This window comes from Phascolarctos cinereus, unplaced genomic scaffold (assembly GCF_003287225.1).
Source record: "Phascolarctos cinereus isolate Bilbo 61053 unplaced genomic scaffold, phaCin_HiC Scaffold_8;HRSCAF=390, whole genome shotgun sequence".
NCBI classification, from domain to species: domain Eukaryota; kingdom Metazoa; phylum Chordata; class Mammalia; order Diprotodontia; family Phascolarctidae; genus Phascolarctos; species Phascolarctos cinereus.
In genome coordinates this window covers 40,512,941-40,537,563 of record NW_027556291.1, presented here as the reverse complement: position 1 = coordinate 40,537,563, position 24,623 = coordinate 40,512,941, and the positions used below count along the sequence as shown (strand labels likewise).

The 24,623-nt window shown below is 45.0% G+C and overlaps 1 protein-coding gene across 1 annotated transcript; it reads left to right on the top strand.

Annotated features, from left to right (window-relative positions):
• The first annotated feature begins 5,178 nt into the window (after positions 1-5,178).
• Positions 5,179-23,268, top strand: CD40LG (CD40 ligand). Its single transcript, XM_020971763.2, has 5 exons — positions 5,179-5,444; positions 8,088-8,216; positions 15,800-15,842; positions 19,125-19,190; positions 21,705-23,268. The coding sequence occupies exons 1-5, from the start codon at positions 5,289-5,291 to the stop codon at positions 22,070-22,072; spliced, it is 762 nt and encodes a 253-aa protein (XP_020827422.1). The 5' UTR covers positions 5,179-5,288; the 3' UTR covers positions 22,073-23,268.
• The last annotated feature ends 1,355 nt before the right edge of the window (positions 23,269-24,623 follow it).

Below are 24,623 nucleotides of genomic sequence, written 5' to 3'. Positions count from 1 at the left end.
TTCTCCTCTCCCACCTCCACCCAACATCTATTAAGTCCACATAAACAATGGTGGAGAACGATTTGCTGAATTTGCTGAGTCAGGAGCCCAGCCTGGACCCAGCAGCCCCCAGTTTAATGAATTGAGGTCTGCCTAGGGAAGGAAGTGCTAATATAGTCATAGCCAGACAGTAGCGGTGGGTGTGAGCTGATTCATGTCAGAGGGCTTGAGCCATACAAAGGATGGCAGCTGGCAGATGGCAGAAGACCGTCCACTGAGGGATTCTGGGGGGAACAGAAGGAAGGAAAGTGTTTCCAAGGAGTGGTCAGTCCCTCCTTCCCCTTGATTTGTAGAAGTTTAATAAAGAGGTCTCCCATTATATTATAAGAAGAAGGAGAAGGGGCAGCTGGGTGGTGCGGTGGATAGAGCTCTGGCCTTGGAGTCAAGAGGACCTGAGTCCAAATGTGACTTCAGACACTTGACACTTGCTAGCTGTGTGACCCTGGGCAAGTCACTTAACCATGATTGCCTTGCAAAAAATTTTAAAAAGGAGAAGAGCTAAATTTCTTATTATGTTTACTCTGTGCCAGGCACTGTGCTTAGCACTTTACAATTATTATCTCATTTGATCCTCACAATAACCCTGGGAGCTATTATGAGCTCCATTTTACAGATGAGGAAACTGAGGCAGTCAGTGGTGAAGTGACTTGCCCAGGGTCATACAGCTAGTAAGTATCTGAGGCCAGATTTGAACTCACATCTTCCTGAGTCCAAGCCCAGCCTTAAGGCCTGGAACTATATCCATATTTCAAGGCCACATGGCATAGTCTAGAGAGAAGCCTAGATTTGGAGTTCCAGAAGAAATGCCACTTGACAGTTGTGTGACCCAGAACAAGTCACATCCCCCCTCTAGGCCTCAGTTACCTCCCTTCTCTTTAAAATGAACTAGAGGGCTTCTGAGGTCCTTGCCAGCTTGAAATTGTTGATCCTATGGTGAGGTCCTGGGCCAATCAATCCCCTTCCTTGGGCATCACTTTTGTCATCTATAACAGGGTTTGAAACCCCTTCAGCACTTCTTAAACTGTGTGGGTTGTGACCCCATATGGGGTTGGGAAATGAAGAGGATGGATTAGATGGTCTCTGAGGTCCCTTTGAGCTCAAGATCCACCATATATGTATATATTAATATGGTAATATGATCATTATTGAATGTTAGAACTGGAATCAGACCTTAGTAATCATAGTATTCCAGCTCAAGATCGGAAGGACCCTCAGGGCCCATCTAATCCAAGCTTCTCATTTTTTATAGATGAGGAAATTGAGGCCCAAGAAAGGTAAGTGACCTATCTAAGGTCATACAGATGGCAAGTGACAGAGGCAGGATTTGAACCCAGCTCCTTTGACTGTAGAGTCAGCTCTTTTTCCACTACTATAGAGACTTAGTCTATTTTCATCATTTTACAAATGTTCCAACAGACCCAGAGAGTGGATGACTTTTTGGTAGAGCTGGGACTAGAAAGTATCCAAGTCTCAAAACTCTTAGGTCAAGAGTTCTTTTGTCTGTCTCCCTCCCAAAGCTAGAAGTAGGGGAGAGTGATTGGGACTTTGTCCCAGGACACCAACATCTAGAGTGGGAAAACTTCTACCAGGGAATGAATTTCCTCTATTCTAGCCTGTTCCTAGCTTTCAATGCCTAGTAGGACAAATGTAAATTTTGAAGATACTGATTTGATAACAAGCCAAAATTGTCGAAGGCAGAACAATAGGGATCCAGACCTGATAAGTAGTGAGACTCCAAGAAGGGACAGAAGACAGAAAGTTTAATCAAAGAAGAGATTGGTATGAGGAGTAGTAGTAGTAGTAGTAGTAGTAGTAGTAGTAGTAGTAGTAGTAGTAGTAGTAGTAGTTGTTGCTGGGGTGGTGGTGGTGGTTGTTGAAAAGGCTGTTAGAACTTAGTCAATGGGAGAGAGTGAAGAGAATAGTCCATAGACAATGACCCAAGCTAGAGTGGAGGAGGCTTGTTTTGAAGGATGTCTGGACGCAGAACCTAGAGAAACAGCTTGCTTGGGCTGGTGGCTGTGGGAAGTAGGGTTATGCCCCTAAATCCAACAAGAAAGGATTGAGGTTCCCCACAGACCAGGGAGAAGAAGCAGACTAAAGTTGTAATAACCAGTCTTATACCCCAATTAGATTCAGTGGCTAAGCTGAATACCTGTCATTTGCCCACCTATATAGAATTTGTGCCCTCAAATTCTCAGGATCACAGATCTAGAACTGGAAAGGACCTCAAAGGCCATCTAATGCAATCCCCTCTCTTTTTTTGTTTTTGCTTTGACATATGAAGAACCAGATGCCCAGAGAAGCTAATTGACTTACCCAAGGTTGGACAAATAGTAAGTTGCATCAGAGGTCGAATTTGAATCCAGGTCCTCTGACCCTGAAGTCAATGCTCTTCCACTGTACTCTTCCATCACACTAGAGTAAAAGAGATTTTGCCTGAGCCAGATGGGGATAAAGGACCTGGGGTCAGAGCTAGGAGTGGCCATTTTTGAACAGTGGAACAAAGAAATCCCAAGACATGAGATAATTCACCTGGAGTGTGGCCACTGAGAGTATGGGGGGGGGGGATCATCTAATGGCTTCCTTATTGAACTAACAATTATTGCTAACTAGGTGTTAAGCTCAGTTGTTTCTAGATGCTGAAGGGCTACGAGTGCTTCTAGCACCCTCTGAATTTTCCTGCCCTAGGGCAAAATGCCATTGCCCTATCCTAGTTATAGAACTTCCTGAAGTATTCGTATCAGACTGGGAAAGAAAAATCTGTAGCCCAAGGTTGTAGTCTAAGAAAAAAAACAAAATAAAACACCTTATTGCTTGGATTAGAGATGACAAGACAACCACAAGGAGACGTAAACCCTTCGTCTCCCATTGCTGTCAGAGACACTTTATAAAGCTGCCCAAGGTTTCTTTCCACAGATTTGTAAGAACCCAGCCTCGATCCTAGGCTGACCCACTGCCTTTTTCTCCTTTTCCCCTCTTCACTGCCATGACCTTTGGTCACGCTAGCCAATGTCAACATTATCACATCCTAACTTCTCAAACCTAGGGAGCTGGGAAGCCGGCATCTGGCCCAGTAGCCATTTTCACAACGTGGCTCCTATGAGCATCTTCCCTCAATGGAATTAAACAATCTTATGGAAGAAAGGAGATGTCCGGCTCTGATAAAAATCGTGCTATTTGCCTGGGAGCCGGTTTACGAATAGCTGTTTGCTGCACACACACAGGACAGGATGCTGGGGCGTGGGCGGTGATGAGCTGATGCTGAGTCTACTGTCGGTACGCATATCTGATCAGTGCTGCATTTGACATTGTTTTCTTTCAAAACAATTTGGAATTAATTACAGAAACAAACTTTTCATTGTGGTCTCTGGCCAAACATGAGTCTCTTGATGCCTTCTGTCTGTCACAGAACATTTCAAGAGTTTCTTTAACCGTGAATGCCTTGTGGGAAGAGAATGCAAATAGCATTTAGAAAAGTGGATTTCTTGACACCTAAGTAATGTGCTGCTGATACTTTGGGGCTGGGGGGGGGCAGGTTGTCTCACTACAAAGTGAAATGTTAGCACTTATTTGGCAACTTCAGGTCATGCTTAAAGAAAATCCAGATGCTTCATGGGAGTGATATCAGATCAAGTCATTACATTCAACAAACATATATTAAAGTGCCTACTATGTGCCAGGTCCTATGATAGTGCTGGGGCTACAAAGACAAAAAAAAAATTGAAATAGTCCCTGCACTCAAGAGGCTTCCAATCTAATAAGGAGCTTATAGGTAGTGACTGAACAGAGAATAGGTCCTGGATATGGGAGTTCATTGGCATAGGGAGTTCCCCCATGAGAAAACTCCCTCTAGCAATGCAAGTCAGAATCTTTTCTCCAACTTAAGAGTCCTAGAGAGTCTAGTCTAGAATCTAGAACATTAAGAGGGTAAGTGACTTGCCCAGGGCCATACAGCCAATATGTGTCAGAGGCAGGACATCAACTCAAATGGATTTGGTTCCTAGGCCAGCTTTACCTACTACACCATGCTGCCTCTCATGAGTTGGAATAGGCCAGAGGTGGGGAACCTGCAGCCTCAAGGCCACATGTGGCCCTCTAGGTCTTCAAGTGTGGCCCTCTGACTGAATCCAAACTTCACAGAACAAATCCCCTTCATAAAAGGATTTATTCTGTAAAACTTGGACTCTGTCAAAAGGCTGCACCCGAGGACCTGGAAGGCCACATATGGCCTTGAGGCCACAGGCTCCCCACTCCTGGTATAGGACTTAATGTTTTCTCCAAAGTTTATTCACATGCTTTATCTAATTTGAGTCTCATCAGAATCTGAAGATGTAGACAGGGTAGATATTATTATTCCCATTTCTTAGATGAGGAAAGGAAAAGTGATTTGCACAAGGTCATGTATCAAGCTAGTAACAGAGCCAGGACCAGACCAGATGATCTTGTTCTGGACCACTAGCAAGCAAAAGCTGATGGAAAGGTGGAGAAGTCATTATTTCATGGATTTGCTCCTGGTGAATACTGAGTTCAGCTAAGTCAGACTAAAATTTCTTCTTTCTCCTTGATCACAAAGTTTGGGTCTAATCCCCTTGGATGACTACCTCAAGCTCCTCTTTCTCTTGGCCTATGGATGGGGTTGGGGGGGGGGCGTGGTAGTGGCGTTGAACTGTACAAAACCGAAATGAATCTGAGAATTGCTAGTCTTCAGCCTTGCTTTGGAATGGACAGCCGTGGCCTACCCAGCCTTGATTGTGTTTGAGGAACTGGCCATTCTCGATAGTCAAATCAATCCAACCTTTTTTTTTTCCTAGACCTATTTTCTTTTCCATAAACTGGAGACACATTAGTAAGACCGAAATTGAAGCTAGTCAGTGTTTGTCATTTTCCTTGAAACTGGCAAACCAAGCCCAATTGAGCCTTGCCATAGGAAAATACTGCCATCGGCTACTAAAGTTTTGAACGTTTCAAGGCACGAATGAATAGATGGAAGAAGCAACTCGTCTCTTCTTTGCCACCCAAAGGGGGAAAGCCTGGAAGTGAACGATATGGGTGCAATTAAAAAAAAAAACCAACCCTTTACGTAACTTTTTTTACTGGGAGAGAACACCACGAAGCACATTTTCCAGGAAGTGTGGGCTGACATGATTGTGTGCTCTTAACTAATCCTGAGTAGGGTAGCAAGTACACCAGCCTTCTAATGCTGCTTCTGCAAGCTCCTCTGTCAGAAGTCATTTCAACTCAACTGAAGCATGAATGAACCATACAGCCCGCCTGCTCCCCCGGCTGGGAATACCGGCTCTGCGGCCACCGTGAAAATCGTTATGTTTTTACTTACTCTTTTTGTTATTGTGCAGACTATTGGGACGGCGTTTTTTGGGGTCTACCTTCATAGGAGGCTGGACGAGGTAAGATCAACTGCAAGGCTTGATGAAATTGGGCTGTTTGTTTTTCTTGGCTTGACATTTTGAGTTTTTAACGTTTGGCTTGAAACTCTACTCAAATGAGGTGAAAGACTGGAAGTCGGAGGGAGATAATATTCTTTTCCTACACATTCGGCTACCTCATCAAGGATTTCTTGTCCTTCAGATTCCTGTTCTTTCAGAAAGTTTCGTGTGATAAAAAGTCACTTTTGAATTTTTTAATTGAAATTTACAATAGAACAGCTCGTTAGCAATGGATAAGCTCATGTCAACTGAATATTTCATCCCATATTCAATTAGCACAGACACAAGAGGACAAGAATATTCTGTCACTAATTAAAAGGTATTCTTTGTGGAATCATTTGTGATAAGGAAGCAAATTTATTTTCTTTCCTCTGAAAAATAGCTTATATTTCCATAGCACAACCAAGTTTTACAAAGAACTTTCCTTCCAATAATCATGGTAGGTAAGTAATGTCAGGATTTTTTTTTTTGCCTCCGCTTGTAATTTCATCTAGATCGGGAATAGTTTACGTGGAAGGTTGTGCCCTGCTGCATATTAACAACTATTCTGAAATTTACAGTCTTAAGAGAGTTACTTGGGGCACTCTGAAAACCCAAATAACTTGCCTATGGCCACACAGGTAGTATGTGTCATAAGGAGGGCTTGAACTCAGATGTTCCTAACTATAGGACCACTGTAAGTTAAACTTCATCTCAGTGCCAGGATGATTATCCCCACTTTATAGATGGTGAAATTGGGATTCACAGAGCTCTAAGGCCTCCTGATTTCAAAAGCCAGCATTCTCCCCACTATGCCACATTGCCCATCTTAGGTTGGTCCATGAAGTTCACTACTTAGGTTCAGAAACATAGAGTAGTTGGGTAACAGAGCAGGTCAATTTGAATTCTTAAGAAATTATAACCGGGAAGATGCATTTTGTTTCTACACAAATAGCTCCCACTCTCACTAACAGGCGACACAGGCTGTGTCTAGAGCAGGGCTTCTTAGAACCCATCAGTGACACCAGGACCCACAGTTTAAGAAGCCCTGCTCTAGAGGATGCCTCTCATTTTGATGAAAGAAAGATGATCCATGTAATTATTCGTACAGATGCTTCCAAAAATCTGGATTTTACCAACATGCAAGTAGAACATCTAGGCACCTGAATTCTTCATCTGTCAACCCGTTGTCCCCGCACTATGAGGCTGGCCATTGCCATAGCCTTACAGGCACAACGGAATCCCTAATTGGAATTAAAAAACAATGATCAGGGTCCTGGCAGCTCAATATCCAATTAGCAAGGAGAGCCAGGGAAGCTTTGGGTTTGGCCTTTGTCAGACACGTGTCTGGTCACTTGACTGGTTCTGGAGGTGAAATCCCCCTCCTACCTGTGTAGCCACAGCTTTCCTTTAGCACCCATGTCTAGCTAGCTAGCTAAAATGCCAGCGTCCTCCTGGGCTGCCTCATCATGGTGTGCAGGTGACCCTTAAGTCCTTAGATGCACAGGCAGTGGAACACAAGCTTTGGCAAGTCCTACCAAGCTGAGAAGGATTGGGCCTGGTGACCGGGCCTAATGATACGTTCTGTCTGTTGCCTGAGGACCAGCCTAGCTAAGCATAAAGAAAGAAGTTCATCGCCCAAAAGATGACTGCAAGGAGATGAAGTCTTTGGCAAAGACTAATTCATGAAATCATCTTAAAATGCCTCAGTGGTTTCTAGTATAGCTTAAATTCCACATACTGAAATCTCCTGAGACATATGAATCGCGAGGACCTATGACAATATTTTTAGATGAAAATTTTCTATCAAGTTTCAAAGTTGTTCGTATCTGATGTGGTGGAGAAAGGATTGAACTTGGAGTCTAAAGGGCCTGGGTTCAAATTCTGCCTCTGATCCTTGCTGGATGGCCAAAGACAAACCTCTTAACCTTTCTGGGCCTCAGTTTCCTCATCTGTGAAATGAAGGGATTGGGACTAGATGACCTCTGAGGTCCTTTCCGAATCAAAATCTAAAGTAAATTGAAGAGCAATAAGTTTTTTTAAATTTTTATTGATAATATTTTATTTTAAATTACTTTCATTTACTAATCTATCTCCCTTTCCTTTTCTACCCAGTGAGCTATCCTTTGTAACAAAGAAAAAGAAAGAAAGAAAGTTAGTTTAATAAAATCACCCAACACATCAGTCCAGATGATTCAATGTTCTGCCCCCATAGGCCCCTAGCTCTGCTAAAAAGTGAGCAAAGCGCGTGAAAGAACCCTTTTTCAAATAGCCAAATGCTAAAGTGTGGTTGTAATATAACAATTATTGTGATTGTGGTTTGGGGGTATCATTATATTTTTAGCTAGGTTGTGCTTTCTACCTCTGTCCACTGATGTGCCAATTATCCTGGAACATTTTGTTTCTGGTTTGTGAGGAATTAGAGACCTCCAATTCCCTCAAAGTTGGATAGTCGGTACCATTACTCACTTATTTGGAATTTCGTAGGTGTCACTCCCCCTCCCCAATCCTTTTTTTTTTTTTTCAAAGCACCGTGGTGGGGAATACGGTCCTGAGCACTGAAGTATCATTGCCTGGTATACTTTCAGCCTCCCCGGTCTCATATCTCTGCTCTTCCACGACCAGGTAGAAAAGGAGATACGTCAACAAGACAGCTATTTGTTCATGAGAATGCTACAGGAATGCAATCAGAAAGACTCCTCCACTGTCCTGAACTGCCAGAAAATTCTAGCCCACTTTCAGAAGCCACTTAAGGTAAACTCTTTCATAAACTCATAAATTCAAAATCAGACTGATGTTATTGTCCATGTGGGTCATAAGAGCTAGAGATGAACAAGACCTTTGGAGCCAGCCGGGCCAATCCCTCATTTTATGGAAGTTGAATGACTTGCCCAAGGTCACCTATCTAATGAGTGGCAGAACTGGGATTGTAACTCAGCTCCTCCAACTCCAAAGCCATTTCTCTTTCCATTACAAGTGCCCAAGTCCAACTCCCTCATTTTACAGATGAGGAAACTGAGGGGCAACAAGGGTTGACTGACTCACCCACACAGCTAGTATGTGGCAAAGCCGGGATTCCGACTCAGATCTCCAGCTAAATTCAGGACTCATTCCAATCTGCCAGACTTAATAGTCTAAGTTTTAAACGAATACAAAGAAAATGCCATAAGAAAGGCAAAACAGATGTAGGAAATTTCTTGTGAAGAATCAGAATTCTGGAGGTAGGAGGTCTGGGTTCTGAGCCTAACACTTGCCTCTTTGATTCCCTGGGTGGCCAGATCACTGGTGTCATACCAGGGCTTCATGTTGACTTAGAAAACCACATAGTTACATTATCTATGTTCTGTTGTATTTTTATTTATTTTGTTAAATATTTCCTAAATACGTTCTAATCTGGTTCTGATTGCATTTGGGAGTGGCACCATTGGACTCAGGGCTTCTTAAACTCTTTTCACTTGGGATCCTTTGGCCCCACATGGGGTCACAATCCACAGTTTAAGAAGCATTGGACTAGATGTGAGACCCACAACCTATGCCCTAGGCAAAACCGTGTAGGGAAGTTCATGTTAGGAGGAGACTGCTGTCTCCTGTCAGCACCCCCTATCGACCCAGACACCTACAGAAGCCCCACTCGCCCAGGACCTGGAGCTTTTCCTTCTCTCTCTAGTTAGCTGTCTTGGTGGATTTCCAAGGGATTGTCTGATGACAGAGACTGCACACTTTCTCAGAGCTAGAATGGACCTCAGAGGGATCTATCTAGGAGTGGGGAACCTGTGGCCTTGAGGCCACATGTGGCCTTCTAGGTCTTCTGGTGCCTTTTGACTGAGTCCAAGTTTTACAGAACAAATCCTTTTATGAAGGGGATTTGTTCTGTGAAGTTTGGATTCAGTCAAAGAGCCGCACTTGAGGACCTAGAGGGCCACGTATGGCCTGGAGGCGGCAGGTTCCCCACCCCTGATCCCTTCCAACCTGCATCAGCAAAGGAATCCCTAATATGACATATGGGTGTCCAGAGGGCAGGCAGCCTCTGCTCAAAGACCTCCAAGGAGGGCACACCCAGCACCTCTTAAGCAGCCTGTTCCATTTTGGGCCATCTCTCACTGGGAGGAAGCTTTTCCTGACAGCAAACCGAAATTTGCCTCTTGGCAACTTTCACCTATGGTGTCTAGCTCTGCCCTCTAATAAGAGAGGCCTCTCAAAGATTGAAAGGTCTTTGGGATCTAAAAGAATGAATGTCTAGTGGTGCTGGTAGAATCTCCAGTTGAGTAGGAATGGTAGGGGGGGCTGGGTGAAGGGAGGTTGGTTAGTGGTTCGTTAGGTAGGATTTTGCCTAATCCACTCGAAAAGGTTTAGAGCTGGAAGGACCTCAAAGGCCCTCTAGTCCAATCAGGTCATTTTACAGATGAGGAAACTGAGGCCCAAGGAGGTAACATGACTTGCCCAAGGTCACTTGGGTAGTAGAAGGCAGCCCCGGGATTCCAACTCCCATCCTTTCACTCCAAAGTCAGGAGTGGCACCACACTGATGGCCCCGAAATGACATGATGCTAAATTGACTTAAGGATACTATGCCACAGTCTTTGTATTGAACAAAGCTCTTGCAATAGAAAGAATGCTGGCTTGGGAGTGAGAGGACCTATGTTCTGGCTCTGCTACTTCCTACTTGTGTGACCCGGGGCAAACTGCTTTTTCTCCTAATGTTGTGAGCCAATGATCCGTAATGTGAAATGTTTCATCTTGTCTGTCCACCTGGAATTTAGACAGTCTGTGAATGTGTCCATAAGGGTCAAACCTCAAGAGAGGCTTGGATCCCCTGAAGGTGGGGACACAGCTGGGGTCCACGATCTGCCCCGAGGGGCTCCAGGAACGCTCTCTCGGGGACTTCAATGAACTTAATTCCAGCATCTCTTCCCTCTCTCAACTGACTCCCTCTCCTTTTGTCCCCTTCCTGCAGGGCACTGGCACATTCTGCCCTAAACTTCAATGAGGCCATCTCTCTTGAAGCCCATCTTGGGCCATTAATAGGCCATAGTTTACACAGGAAAAGTCCTTGCAGTGTAGCAGATGGGGGTCTCTGGCCCCCTACCCCACTCCCACCCTAAGTATATACTCCAAGGCTTCACCCCTATATTTAGTGCCCACAGGAACCTCATGCTTACTGGGCTCTTTACACCAATCTAGGCATCTGACTGGAAGTCTCTTAAGGGCAGGGATTGATGAGAGTCTTTGGATGATCACTGTGCAGCACATTCCCTGGTCTACAATAGGTTCTTATTTGTTTGGGGTTGGTTTTTTTGGGTTTTTTGGTTTTTTTGTTTTGTTTTGGTTTGGTTTGGTTTTGGCTAGGCAATGGGGTTAAGTGACTTGCCCAGGGTCACACAGCTAGTGAGTGTTATGTGTCTAAGACCAGATTTGAACTCCAGGGCCAGTGCTCTATCCACTGCAGCCACCTAGCTGCCCCTACAATAGGTTCTTAATCAATGCTTATTGGACTGGATGGAACTGTAATGGATTGAAATGGATTAGAGAGACCTTCAGCTCCTCCAAGCCTCCTCACTATTTTAGCATCTTTACTCTTAAACTAGAGATAGCAGTTCCAGGCAATATCTGAGGGTAGTGAAAGGACCAGAGGTTTCTTGGAAAGGACTATGGGGCTAAGAGAGAGTCAGAGCATGGCCTTCCAGCCTTGACTCAACCACCCACGAGCAATCTAGCTTTAGGCACGTCACTCCTCATCCCTGGGTTGACATTTTAAGGTTTGCAAAGCACTTAAATATATTCTTTCACTTAACAATCACTCTGTGAGGGAGGTACTACAAAGTTGTTACCTTCATTTTGACAGATATGGAAACTGAGGCCCAGAGAGTTCAAGTGCCTTGTCCAATGTCACACAGTTAGAATTTGAACCCAGTCCTCTGGGGCCTTGGGGCCAGGCTCTTTCCTTTGTACAACATTGCTTCTTGGTGCCTGGCATCCTTGTAACGGAGGCTGTGCCCTGCGTCAGGAACCCTTCGGTCTTCTTCAGTTTGGACACTCTACAAATCCTGAAATAAATGAGGGCAAAGTCCTTGGCAAAAACAAACCCAAAAGAACCTCTGCTGAATAACACAGATAGCATTCTTATGGTTCTGCCAAGAGTTGCCCCTCCTTTGGCAGGGAGAGTAGGCTGGCACTGGGAATATGCTCTGCCCCGAATTTCTGCCAGCTACCTGAGGCTTCGTCTAAAATTGGCTATCTGGGAGGACCTGAGTTCAAATCTGGCCTCAGACCAAATACTTGACACTTAACTAGCTGTGTGACCCTGGGCCCCAATTGCCTAAAAATAAAAAATTTTTAAATTTTTAAAAAATGGGACAGCTAGGTGGCGCAGTGGATAGAGCACCAGCCGTGGATTCAGGAGGACCTGAGTTCAAATCCGGCCTCAGACACATAACACTTACTGGCTGCGTGACCCTGGGCAAGTCACTTAACCCCATTGCCTAGCCAAAAATAAATAAATAAAATTGGCTACCCGGCAGAGGAGTAAGAAAGACCCCAGGCAGGATTTTCCTTCTGAACTCTTGGTTCAGTTGATGACTTCAAGGTATCAGCCCCAAAGGGCACCTCTAGCATAGAGCCACAGACTTGAAATGGTTCAACACCAAATCTGCTTTTCCCCAATGGCCCTTTCCTCCAGTCACCAATGAAAATCCTCTGATTTCTTTTTTTATTTTTGGTTCTCCAGATCTTGCGTTTTTGCTCAGGGTGATGAGTCCAGACTACATTTCAGTTTTCTTGGCCAGTCGGTCAATAAACACGCATTTATTAAGCACCAAATTCATGCCAGGCACTGGCCAAGGCCAGCTTGCTAATTTTCTGGGCCACTGTGTGTTTTCCCAATGGCACAAAATTCTCAGAAGTTTGCACTTTAGGGGGCTCTGAGCTCTCAAGCTGTGGGGGTGGGAAATAGCCATCCAAGTTGTTCCTAAATATATGCTGAATTGGAAGTTGACCATAGGCAAGCAGAGTAACTTCCTTTCCTCCCTCCACATGCAAACCTTACAGCATCATAGATTTACAGCTGGAAGGGATTGGGGGGTCATCTAGTCTAACCCCCTCATTTTATAGTTAAGGAAACTGAGACCCAGAAAGGTTTCATAGATTTAGCACTGGAAGGCACCTAGGACCATCAGTTCCAGGCCTCATTTTACAGAGAAATGAAGGCTCGGGAAATGCAAGCAACTTGCCCAAGATCACATTGCTAGTAAGAAGCCGAGCTGAGATTCAAACCCAGGTCTTCTGGGTTTCCAAATTCAGGGCTTTTCTCCTAGACTAGGCTGCTCCTTGGTGCCTCGCATCCCTTTTTTGAAGACAAAGTTCTTTCCACAGGGACAGAGAAGGCTTATAATGAACATACCCCCTGGGACACTGAACATAGCCACTTAAAATGCGACATTGGAAAGGACTCAACAGGGCCTCTTCCTGAGGCCAGCAGTTTCAGAGGTTGTTTTTGTAATCCATTGGGGTGGGAGGAAGGAATGGAGCACCACTCAACCCAGCAGGGAGCCCAGGACCAGAAAAGACAATTTTTGCAATGCACCCCCCTTCCCCCCACCCTGCTCCAGTCTGCCAAAGGTCTATGCCCAGCTTACCCAAAAAGTAGCTCAGCTGCAATCATTACACTACCCGTCTTTTTTGCAAGCATTCTAAGCAGTCATTTGTTTATTGGGTCTTGAATGTATTTTTTCCTGTCACCACATTTTTATGGTGCCAAACTCTGGCTTAAACAGAAAATTGAAACTCAACTGCACATGTAGGCAGTTCAAGAGGCAGATGGCACATTAATCTTTGTAACTTACAGCCTAGGCTCTGGCAACTCAATTCAATTCCTTTTCAATTCAGTTCAGTTCAATTCATATCAATTCAATTCAATTAAGATCAGTTCAGTTCAGTTTGGTTCAGTTTACAACTCATTCCCAATTAGAGCAAATAATGACTCTCCCTGAAGTGATTTCATTATTCAAATTTGCACTGCATATTTCCATTGGACTGGAACTAATTACCATATTTTACATAATTACAACACAATTATAATAGTGCAAATTCAAAAAATCAATAATTCAGTTCAGTTCAGTAACCGTGGGACACAGTCATAGTGACAGAAAAGAAGGCTCCATTTGGAGTCAGAGATACTGTGTTCAAATTCTGCCTCGAGCTATGTGACCTTGGGCAAGTCACTTGACCTCTCTGGGCCTCAGTTTCCTCTTCATTTTTTATTTTTATTTTTTTTAGGCAATTGGGGTTAAGTGACTTGCCCAAGGTCACACAGCTAGTAAGTGTCAAGTGTTTGGTCTGAGGCCTGATTTGAACTCAGGTCCGCCTGACTTCAGGGCCGGTGCTCTATCCACTGGGCCACCTAGCTGCCCCCTCAGTTTCCTCTTTAGTAAAATGAAGATATTGAACAAGATGACCTCTGAGGTTGTTCTGGCTCTAAAGCTAAGAGCCTATGGACAAATATTTACTAAGCACCTATTGTATATAAGGCACTAGTGATACAAAAACAAGAATAACTCCTGACCTCAGGGAGCTTCTAGTCTAAGGAGGGAAGGAAAGAGGACAGCACATGCAAAGACAAGAAATTCTAGAGGGAGAGAGTACTAGCAATTGCTCAGATCAGGAAAGACCTTGCCTAGGTGATAAGATTAATCTGAGCTGCCCTTTGAAAAAAGTTAGGGATTTTTCCAAGTGGAGCTGAGGAGAGAGTGCATCCCAGGCCAGGAGGTGGGAGATGGACATCAGCCAGTTTGGGACAGAGAATTTGTGACGGGGATTTATATGAAATATGCCTGGAAAGGTAGGCAAGGCAAATAGGAGAGGACTTTATGTAGGTCCCAGTTTGAGTGGATTGTACAGAGCCCTGAATGAAACCATCTACTACACCACTAAAAACGCATTTTGTGTAAAGCAGCCAAATAATAGGACTCTATTAATGATGGATTCCATCCAGTCTTGCTTACGAGAAGGTGTGTGGCAGCTTTCCTAGAAGACGTTATGTTAAGCAAGTTGGGTCTCGGTCTCTGACTCTGCCCTTCATTTCTATCCTGGCTTGACACCCCACCCAACCCTTCTCAGAGGACCCCAGGCTAGTCACTCAACTCCTCACGGCCCTGGGTTCCCCAGGTTCCCATCTTTTCAGGGGCCCATATAAAAAGGCCATTTGCAGGCAACCATTAGAACCCCAAATGCCCATTCTCCCATTCATTGTCACCTGTCAATGATCCAGGGAGTTCAATGTCCTGGGCATGAACAACACCATGGCTTTTTTTCCAAGACCACAAACATTTATCAAGTGCTTGTTACACACCAGGAACAGTGCTTCCAATAAGGACTACAGAGATGAAAAATGACCTGGCCCCTGCCCTCAGGAAGCTTACAGTTTAACAAGGGGAATAGGATGTGTACATGGCTAAATATGATGGAAGGCAAACGATGATAGGAACTGAGGAGAATTCCAGATGAAGGACTAGAGGAAATACTGAGCAAGGAAAGAGAAGGACCACTATATTTGGAGGCAGAGAGCCCGGGATTGAATCCTAGCTCTGCCTGTTTACTACTTGTGTGGTCTTGGACCAGTCCCTCCCCCTCCCTGGGCCTCAGTTTCCTCTTCTGTAAAATGAGGGGGTTGGACCAATTGGTGGGGCAGCTAGGTGGTGCAGTGGATAGAGCACCGGCCCTGGAGTCAGGAGGACCTGAGTTCAAATCTGGCCTCAGACCAAACACTTGACACTTACTAGCTGTGTGACCCTGGGCAAGTCACTTAACCCCATTGCCTAGCCAAAAAAAAAAGGGGGGGGAGAGGACCTATTTATACAAAAATATCTAGAATGGGACTAACTGGATTCTGAGGCCTCTCCCAGCTCTACATCACGGATCATACATGCAACCTTGAGCAACTCACTTTGTTTTCCTCATCCTCAGTTTCCTCACTTATAAGGTGAAGGAGTTGGTCTAGGTGGTCTCTGATCAGACTTTAATTATCTGATCCCTTTTTGGGGGGGGGAAGGAAGGGATGCTTCATGGAGGAAGTGGTACCTGAGCTGAGTACTTGGGCTTGATTGTCTCCTGGAATGGGGAGGTCTTAAAACTGGCATCTTCTAGATTACTCCTTGGACTCTTGAGACAGTGAGGGAAGCCCAGCCCACAGCCTCTCAGAGGTGCCCAAGGGCATTAGTGAAAGGTTCAGGAAGGGGAGAACAGCTACAATGGGAGGTCCATTGGTGGGATGGGGGACGATGTTGGTGCAGGACCAGTGCCGCCCCCCACTGCCCCAGTGACCTTTGATGTTTCTGCTCATTTCAGCCTGAAGAGAGCCCCACAAAGGAGACATTTGAGAAGCAGAAAGGTAGGTGGCCTGGGAGAGTTCCTGGGAGCACTTCAAAAGGGACAGGAACAATGGCTGGGAATTGGGGAGGTGGGGAGGAGCAGGTGTAACAAATGTTTGGAAGTGGGTCATTGAGAACCTGGCAAATCCAATTGGAAACAAAGGACTACCTTCTGAGGCCTGGTCCTTGGGGGTAGCTCCCTCCTCTCAAGAATCAGAGGAGCCTGGAAGGGGCCTAAGAGATCGATCTTGGCCGTTTTATAGAAGAGGAAACTAAATCCCAGAAAAGTGAAATGATTCACTCAAAGATACATAGGAGGTCAGTCTGTAGGTCATACATCAGGGCCAGGCATAGTACTAGGTGCGGAGGTATGAACGCTAAAATGAAAACAGTCCCTGCCCTCAAGGAGATTACTCTCCCGAGGAGACACAACATTCATATGGATCAGGAAATCCAAAGTATACACAAAGTTCATAATACAATACCATTTTAAGGGGGAAAGAACATGGCCAAGTGGGGAGATTGGGAAAGGCCTCGTGTGGGAGGTGATGCCTGACCTGGGCTTTGGAGGAATCCAGGAAGCAGAGGAGATGATACTCATGTAATTGGATCAAGATATTAGAGCCACAAGATGGACTGTGGAACTCCATCCTTCTGGCTCTTCATTCCTCTGGATGACTGGGAAGTTCCTCCTCTCTCACCAAGGAACCATGTCAGCTTTGTTTATGGGGACTGAAGCCAACGCCCCAGAGCCCTGCTATCTAACCTCCACTTGGAAAGCACTTAATTTGAAGCCTGGAAGAGCTCTTTGCAGGCCAGATCCAGTTCATCCTTCCACAATGCATCCTGGCCAAGACGAGTAGTCATGCAGCCTCTGCTCAGTTACATCCAGGGCCAGGCTGGACGTGACCTCCACTGGCCTTCAAACCCATAACTATTGGAAGAATGTCCAGTGCTGGACAGCTCACTGGTTCAGCCTCAGAGAACAAGCCAGCTCCTTCCATTCAGATGTTGTCTCCCCACCACTCACTTCCTCTTCGGGCTCAACCCCCTAGTTCTTTATACTGTTCCTCATAGGACATGGAACTGGACATAATGCAGCCATGTGGTCTAACCAGCACCATCGACAATAGAACAATACCTTCCAGCACTTAGCACAGTGTCTGACACATAGTAGGTTCTTAATAATAGTTTACTGACTCACTGACTGACCTTCCCTCTCTCCTCCCCCGCCCCCAATTCCCTCCCCCACAATTAGTTCTCTCTATGGTAGTTTGTGACTCTGTGCTGGTAAATCTTTAACAACTGACTCTGAAAAAAAGTGTACCCCAACACTTGAAGTTTAATCACATTTTCTCTATCACTTTCTTAAGCTTAGACAATCAACAAAACAATCAGTAAAGCCCAGATTTGTAGCGATTTCAAGGCATAAACATTCACGACAAAAATTTTACAACCAGCTCATTTTGAGCTGGCTCCAGCACACTCCAGGCTGTATCACACCCTTTCTCAGGTGGGGGTGGGTGCAGTTGATAGAATCAAACTAGGAACAAATAGGTGCAAGTTACACAGAGGCAAGTTACAGAGAGTATCATCCCCTCTGCTTCCTGGCTTCCTCCAAAGCCCAGCTCAGGCATCACCTCCCACACAAGGCCTTTGGCTTGGAGGAAGGACAAACTTCCTAAAAATTAGAGCTGTTTAGTACTTGTGTGGCCTTGGAGCAGTCCCTTCCCCTCCCGGGGCCTCAGTTGGACTAGTTGGGGTGGGGAGGAAGCAGGGCATTGCAGTGAAGTGAAAAGAACAATTGCTATGGAGTCAGAAGACCTGAGTTCAAGTCCTCTTCTGCTCTATTATAACCTGTATGACCTTAGGCAAATCACCTCTTGGGGCCTCAGTTTCCTCATCTGTGAAATGAGGACATTGGACTAAATGGCTTCTAAGGTCCCTTCTGGCTCTCAATCTGTGACCTATATTACCCACGTCCTATAGAATGGGCCTCCTGGGGAGGCGGTATGTGTCACTAGAGGCCTTCGGTCAGGGGCTTGATGATCCTTTTAAGATAGATTCATGCTTCCAGTATGGCCATACCTCTGCCACTAGGCCCTAGGGGAAGGCCTCCTGTTTGTCTCCAGGTGTTAGGCCTCTCTCCCAACTCCTCAGATTTCTTTGTACTTGCATTTGAGAGGCAGCATAACATGGTAGCTAGCCTTAGCGTCAAGAAGACACAGTCAGGTCCTGTTTTGGACACAGGATTAATTGTGTGACCCTGGGAAAGTCACTTAACTTCTCCATTGCTCTAGGCAATAGTCAAAGACTACAGACCAATTGCTGACCTACATTAGTAAAGGGAGTTTCCATACCAGGATTTCCCCACGCTGATAAGATCAATAGTCTGGACTAAAAGAAAAAAAAATAGCATTGTTTCCTTATCTGGGTATATGCATTCTATCACCCACAGCAGACTGGAAGCTCCTTGAGGGCAGGGACTATTTTATCTTTGCATCCCCAACACTTGACACAATGTTTGGCTCACAACTGGGGCTTAATAAATGCTTAGTGAATTGAACTGAACTGAATTCCAGCTCTAAGATTCTAAAGATTCCTTATGCTCAGAATACCACTGGATAATCAGGCCAGTCACAAGCTCCCAGGGTCATGGTTCCCATCTTTCACTAGTCAACAAAACTCAATAAAAGTAATGCCTACTGTGTGCAAGGTACCATGCTGGGCATTGTCTCTGTCCTCTAGGAGCTCCCAGGCTAGGTGAGGGGAGAAGACTGTAAACCTAGGAAACAGAAAAATGGTGACCAACCAGGCTAAGCTTGTGGAAGAACTGACCAGCAGGACCGAGGTAGCTGGACATGGGTCAAAGTACCTCAACCAATATATTAAGTGTTCAGTGTCACTTAACCGTGTGTGACCTTGGACAACTCAGTTCACCTCTCTTGGCTTCAGTTTCCTCATCTCTTAAGTGGGGGGAGGGGGGGCAGCCTGAATTAGACGGCCTCTGAGTTCCTTCCATCTCTCAATCATTGATCTGATGACTTATTCCTCAAAGGAAGACTGTAACCATTGTTGATGGTATTGGGGGACAGGGGTGGGCATGAGCAGCAATAAGCAAAATGTAATGGAGGCTCCCCCTCCTTGGGCACAGGCCAAGGAGTTTGCTCTGAGTGAGCCAGGCAATCGCACCTCTCTGATTTGCTTAGGAGACTTAGTCATATGAGAAAATTGAAACATGAGATCTCAGGCCAGTTGGATGTTGGTGTCTGACACATCTCATGGCTTTTATTTAATTTCAGGGGATCAGAAGCAGCTACCGATAATGGCTCATCTGACAAGTAACACCAACAGTAAATCAACAGCTGGTAAGTCTCGGAGCATTTAAAAATTCATTTCCCACTGGAGTCATCACATTGGTTAGCCAAGTTGTTTTTTTTACAGAACAGTGGGTCTATTTCTTTGGGGTCTGATTGACAAGCCCATCCATTCCCCCTCCTTCTCATCATCTTTAAAGAGAGCCCCAAGCAAAGGGGAAACTGGGAGAAATACTGAAGAGATGGGACCAAAGCCCCTGTCTTCCTCTTTCATCGCCTGCTCCCAAATGGTGTAACATTAGGTGGAGGGATTGGTCTTTGGCCAGCTCAGAGGAAACACCTAGTGGACAGACTCCTTGTCATTAAACTCCCCCCCTCCCCAGCTTCTACTGCCTGAAAAATGAAGGCTGGCCTTCACGTTTATAAAAATAGGACTCAAGGGACGCATTCCCATCTGTTTGATCCCCCTACAGTAAACCCCAGCCTCATTATGGCTAGCCCCAGGGAAATTAAAGGTAAAATCATTTTACAAAGATCAATAGATGATAACGTCAAATTTTCCAACGTAGTAAGAACAGATGATGTGCTCTGATCTCTTCACCTCCAAATGATTTTATTTCCACAAACGTTCTTCTAGTATCACAGGCCTAAGTCAGGACATGGCACTGCAGGATTCTTTATATCTGATAAAACAATGGAAACAAAGTCACTGAGCACAAAATCTCCACTGCTCCCCCCCCATCCATATAAATGCAGTCTGAGATTGTGGCCCCAAGAGCAGAGGGCCAACCTTTGACTGTCTCTAAAGGCCAGGATGGGGTACAGAAAAAGGCCAGGACAACAGCTTAAAAGCCAGGGTCTTCTCATGGCACAAAAGAAAGAGCACTTGGGGGCTTTGGAATCAGAGGACCTGGATTCAAATCCTGCCCTGTGGGGCCTTAGGCAAGTCCTTTCCCCTCTCTGGGCCTCAGTTTCCTCCTCTGTAAAATTAGGAAGTTGATATGAGGCCTCTGAGAGCCTGATTGGGACTCTTCATGGTCATCAAGTGAATTCCAATGTGTTCATGTCAAAAGATGAACAGATAGCCCCAACGTTAACAACTTTCTTCAGGAATTCTGTGTATCTCTTAAAGGAATCTGACTATGCCACTGACTAGCTATATGATAATGGGCAAGTCACTTTCTCCTTTCTGAGCCTCAGTTTCTCCAGCCATCAAATGGGACTAATAATCTGTGTACTTTCCACCTGGCAGGAATGTTCTAAAGAAATGAGAGTCACCATTTGATAGATCATGTTTCCTGGTCTTCGGATGTAGTTCCCTGAGAGAACTTATGTTAAATGAGTTGAATATTAGGCCCGGGACCTTTGTCATTCTGCCCCATAGGAACCCCCAAGGTTCAGGGGAGATCAGAGTCCAGTTAAAAATCAGCCAACATTTCCCAGCCCACTCTGTGTTGATTATTCATTACCAAATGGCCTAGATGAAAAGGAACGCGCCCCCTAATCGTGTATTGAACATCCACACGAGCAACATTTGGGCATGATTTGGTTGTTCTATATCTCTTAAGGGAGAGCTTGTCTGTAAGGCCTGTAAAATTTCAAACTAAAGTAGCTGTTCCTCCTAACACCAGATTCTTGGGTCTCAATATGACATGAGAAAACTGGTTTGTCACCCCAAGGGGTGTGTGTGTGTGTGTGTGTGTGTGTGTGTGTGTGTGTGTGCACGTGAGTGCGCGCCTAGATGTGCACTGGAGCTCTGCTCAGTCAACATAATCTCAAGTTCTTCCCCACGAAGCCCCCACCCCCGCCAATCGAACTCTCTGTGGGAGCTGAGATTGGAAATCTGGCGCACACACCTGCCACTTTGAACCCCACTCAGACTGAGTCGAGAAAATGGCGCAGGGCGTCGCCGGTGGGTGCTTGGGCTCAGCCACAAGACTGCAGAGGCTTTGCATACCACCAAGCTTGCAAGGCGGTGGCGCCCACTACAAGGGGAGATCAAAACCGAAGGGGAACTTGACAAGTTTATTTTCATACTTCCTTTCCTAATTTTAGTCCCCCTCAGTGGGAGGCAGGCCTGCTTTGCATCAGCATGATTAGGGAGGAATAAATCAGTTCTTGCCTTGCTGGGCTGTGGCTGACAAATGGTGTATGTTGTAAAATTGAAGCATGGTGTTAACTAATGGTAGGATTTGGGGATTTGCTTTTAAGGAGTCATGAGGCCATGCGTATAATTTGTTGGGGAATTTTTTTATTTACCCTACTTATTTTTAATACAAATAATTTATAATATGTATAATATATTATATTTATATTATATATGTTATTAATAGATTATTATATAATATATAATGTATGAAATAATTATAATAATAAATAATTTATAAATTAGTCCAAGCCCTTTTAACAGAGAAGGAAACTGAGGCCCAGACTGGGGAGAGGGCTTTCCTGAAGTCACCAAGATAATAATCTATGGCCTTGCATGGTCTTACATTTCTTGTCCATTAGAATATGAAACATGGAACACATTCCAATTGACCACTTTGTTTTCTCCTTCCTACACAGTTCTGCAGTGGGCCAAAAAAGGATATTACACCATGAGCGACTCATTATCCTATAGTGATGGGAAACTGACAGTCCAAAGCTCAGGATTTTACTATATCTATTCCCAAGTCACCTTTTGTTCCAACCGAGAAACTTCCAGTCAGGCACCATTTATCGCCAGCCTTTGCCTGAAATCGAGCGGATCAGAGAGAGTCCTCCTCCGAGCAGCAAATACCCACACACCCTCTAAACCGTGTAGGCATCAGTCAATTCGCTTGGGAGGAACGTTCGACCTGCAACAAGGTGCTTCCGTGTTTGTCAATGTGACTGATCCCACCCAAGTGAGTCACGGGACAGGATTCACGTATTTCGGTTTATTTAAATTGTGAAAAAAAAATGTAATTCCTCATTTTGTGGCCAAAGATGATGCCATCAATCTTCGCCATATAGAAAAAAGCAGTTCATACTAAACCCTTTGGAACTGACTGGGCTTTCCTGGCTTGGACTATTTATATTCCTCGGACTTTCTTTAATCAAATACTATTTATTACGTACTCCCACATAGGCAGTGCTGTACATACTAAGGGATTCCCAGAGTGAAACAGAAACAGTCCCTGCCCTACACAGGGTTGTGCCTTAAAACACATGAAACTGAGGCAGACATCCAGTGAACCCCACAGAGACCAAGAATGAGAATGAGAGGACAGAGACAGAGCTAGAGAAAGAGATAAAGACACAGAAAGATATAGACAAAGACAGAGATATATAGAAAGTGTGTGTGTGTGCATATGCGTGTGTGTGTGTGTGTGAGAGAGAGACAGAGACAGAGAGACAGAAAGACAGAGAGAGAGAGAGAAGAAAGTTAATACAATCAGTATTATTAGCACAAATGAGTCCCCTGAAATGGCTGCATTATTCAAACTCTCACTGCATATTTCCCCATTGCCATTTTTTATATCACTGTAACTTGGAATAGTATGAATTCAAATACGTGTGACCATTTCAGGGGATTCATTATTCATACCGATCAGGACCTAATTTTGACACGTGCTATCTAGAGCAGGGCTTCTAAAACTTTTTCCACTCAAGACCCCTTCAGCGCTTCTTAAACTGTGGGGTTTAAACATAAGGGGTTGTGACCCACAGTTTAAGAAGCACTGATCTAAAGTCTTCCAGTGGGCAGTACACTGGATCATCTCCAAAGGTGAGGAGGGGGGGAAGGGAGATCCCATGCCTCATGTTCATTTACAATCAACTCTTGCGTATGGGCACTAACCCAGAGGTTCTGGACAGCGGAGAGCTGACAAACCTGACTTCTGTCACTCAGTTCCCCACAGTTGCTTATCCCCATCCATTCCCACCAAGGATCCTCGTGGGCAGAGGGAAGCAGCCCTACGACCAGTGAGGTGGCACAGGGGAGTAGAATAATCTCTGGGTCCTAGAGAGAATCCACATGTTGACCACTGGGAGTTGACTGTGCTTATGGGAAATCTACTGTATCCAGCTGTAGTCTTCACTGTTTCCCAAGTGAACCTGTGATCATCTTGTTATTTATTTTTTGAGTAATAAATGTTACTTAACGTTATTGCCATTTTTTCTTTCTGAAGACCAAAACATTCTCCACCCCCACGACTGCTGCTTAGAGAAATATGTCGATCTTTTGGCACGGAATAGCCTCAACACATGCCAGGAAGGAGTCACAGTGTCAATGACATCGTATAAACTGTCACGGGGCAGAGGGGAAAAGGGACCGTGCCAGTGTTTCAGGAGGCTTAAATCCAGGCTGATTTTGCCTTGGTTACTCACTGAGCAGCATCGGGGGAGAGCCTTACGTCAGCAGCAGTAGCATCTCTTCTCCAAACTTAGGTAGGTCAGGGAGGATTTCACCCAACATCTTTGAGTCCCACTGACTCAAAGAACTGGAAATAGTCGTGGAGGGCCCTACATGCGTAGGGCCAGAATTAGCTTCCCTGCCTCTGAATTTGGCAGACACAAGGGAGTTGAGGAAATCTCAGAAAGTGGCACCAGATTCCTGGAAGGAGCTACCATAGTTCCCTGTTAGATACAATTCAGATGGGAATTTCTCTAACATACTTTTAGCTAATAAGGTTATGGGATGAAAAGCTGCCCATCCTAGTGAAAAGAGCATGGGGCTCAGAGGACAAGGACCTGGAACAGAATCCCTGCTCTATTTCATATTTGTAAGACCTTGGGCAAATGTAAGACCTCTCTGTGCCTCAGTTTCCTCTCCTGAACAATGAAGGGGTTGATCATCTCTAAGGTCCTTTCCAGCTCCAAATCCTACTAAGTCTTTCCTATGATGCTCCAGGAAGAGCTACAGACTGAGTTTAAGAGAAATGTGGATCCATGAAAGGTAGAAAACCCAAAGGGCACAGTTTCTCAGGTGTGAATGTATTCAATTCAACCAACATTTACTGAGCATCTAATCTGTGCAAAGCATTTATACTAGTATTTCCTTAAAAACAAAAACAAAAACAAAGATGAGAAAACCCAAACCAAAACTAGTTTCTGCTTTCAAGGGGCTTACAGTCTTAGAGTGGAGAACCCTGAATCCAGGAGGAAAGCAGCAATTGCCTAGAAAGCCTCTGCATTGGTACAAAAGGAGTCACATCTGGTCCAACTTACAGGTGAACAGAATCCCTTTTATACACTGACAAACAGCCCCTCCCCCCAGCCTTTGCCTGAGGACCTCCAGAGTCAGAGAACTTGCTACTTCTCATGGCAGCTGTCATCATTAGCAATTTTCTCTGGCCATCAGATCTAAATCTGCCTCTTGGTGACTCCGCCCTCTACTCCCAGTTTAGCCACCTGAGGCCAAGGAGAACAAATTCCATCCCTTTTCCATATGACAGTCATTCAAATACTTGAGGACAGCTTTTCCCGCCCCGCTGTCTTCTCTTTCCCAGGCTAAACATCCTC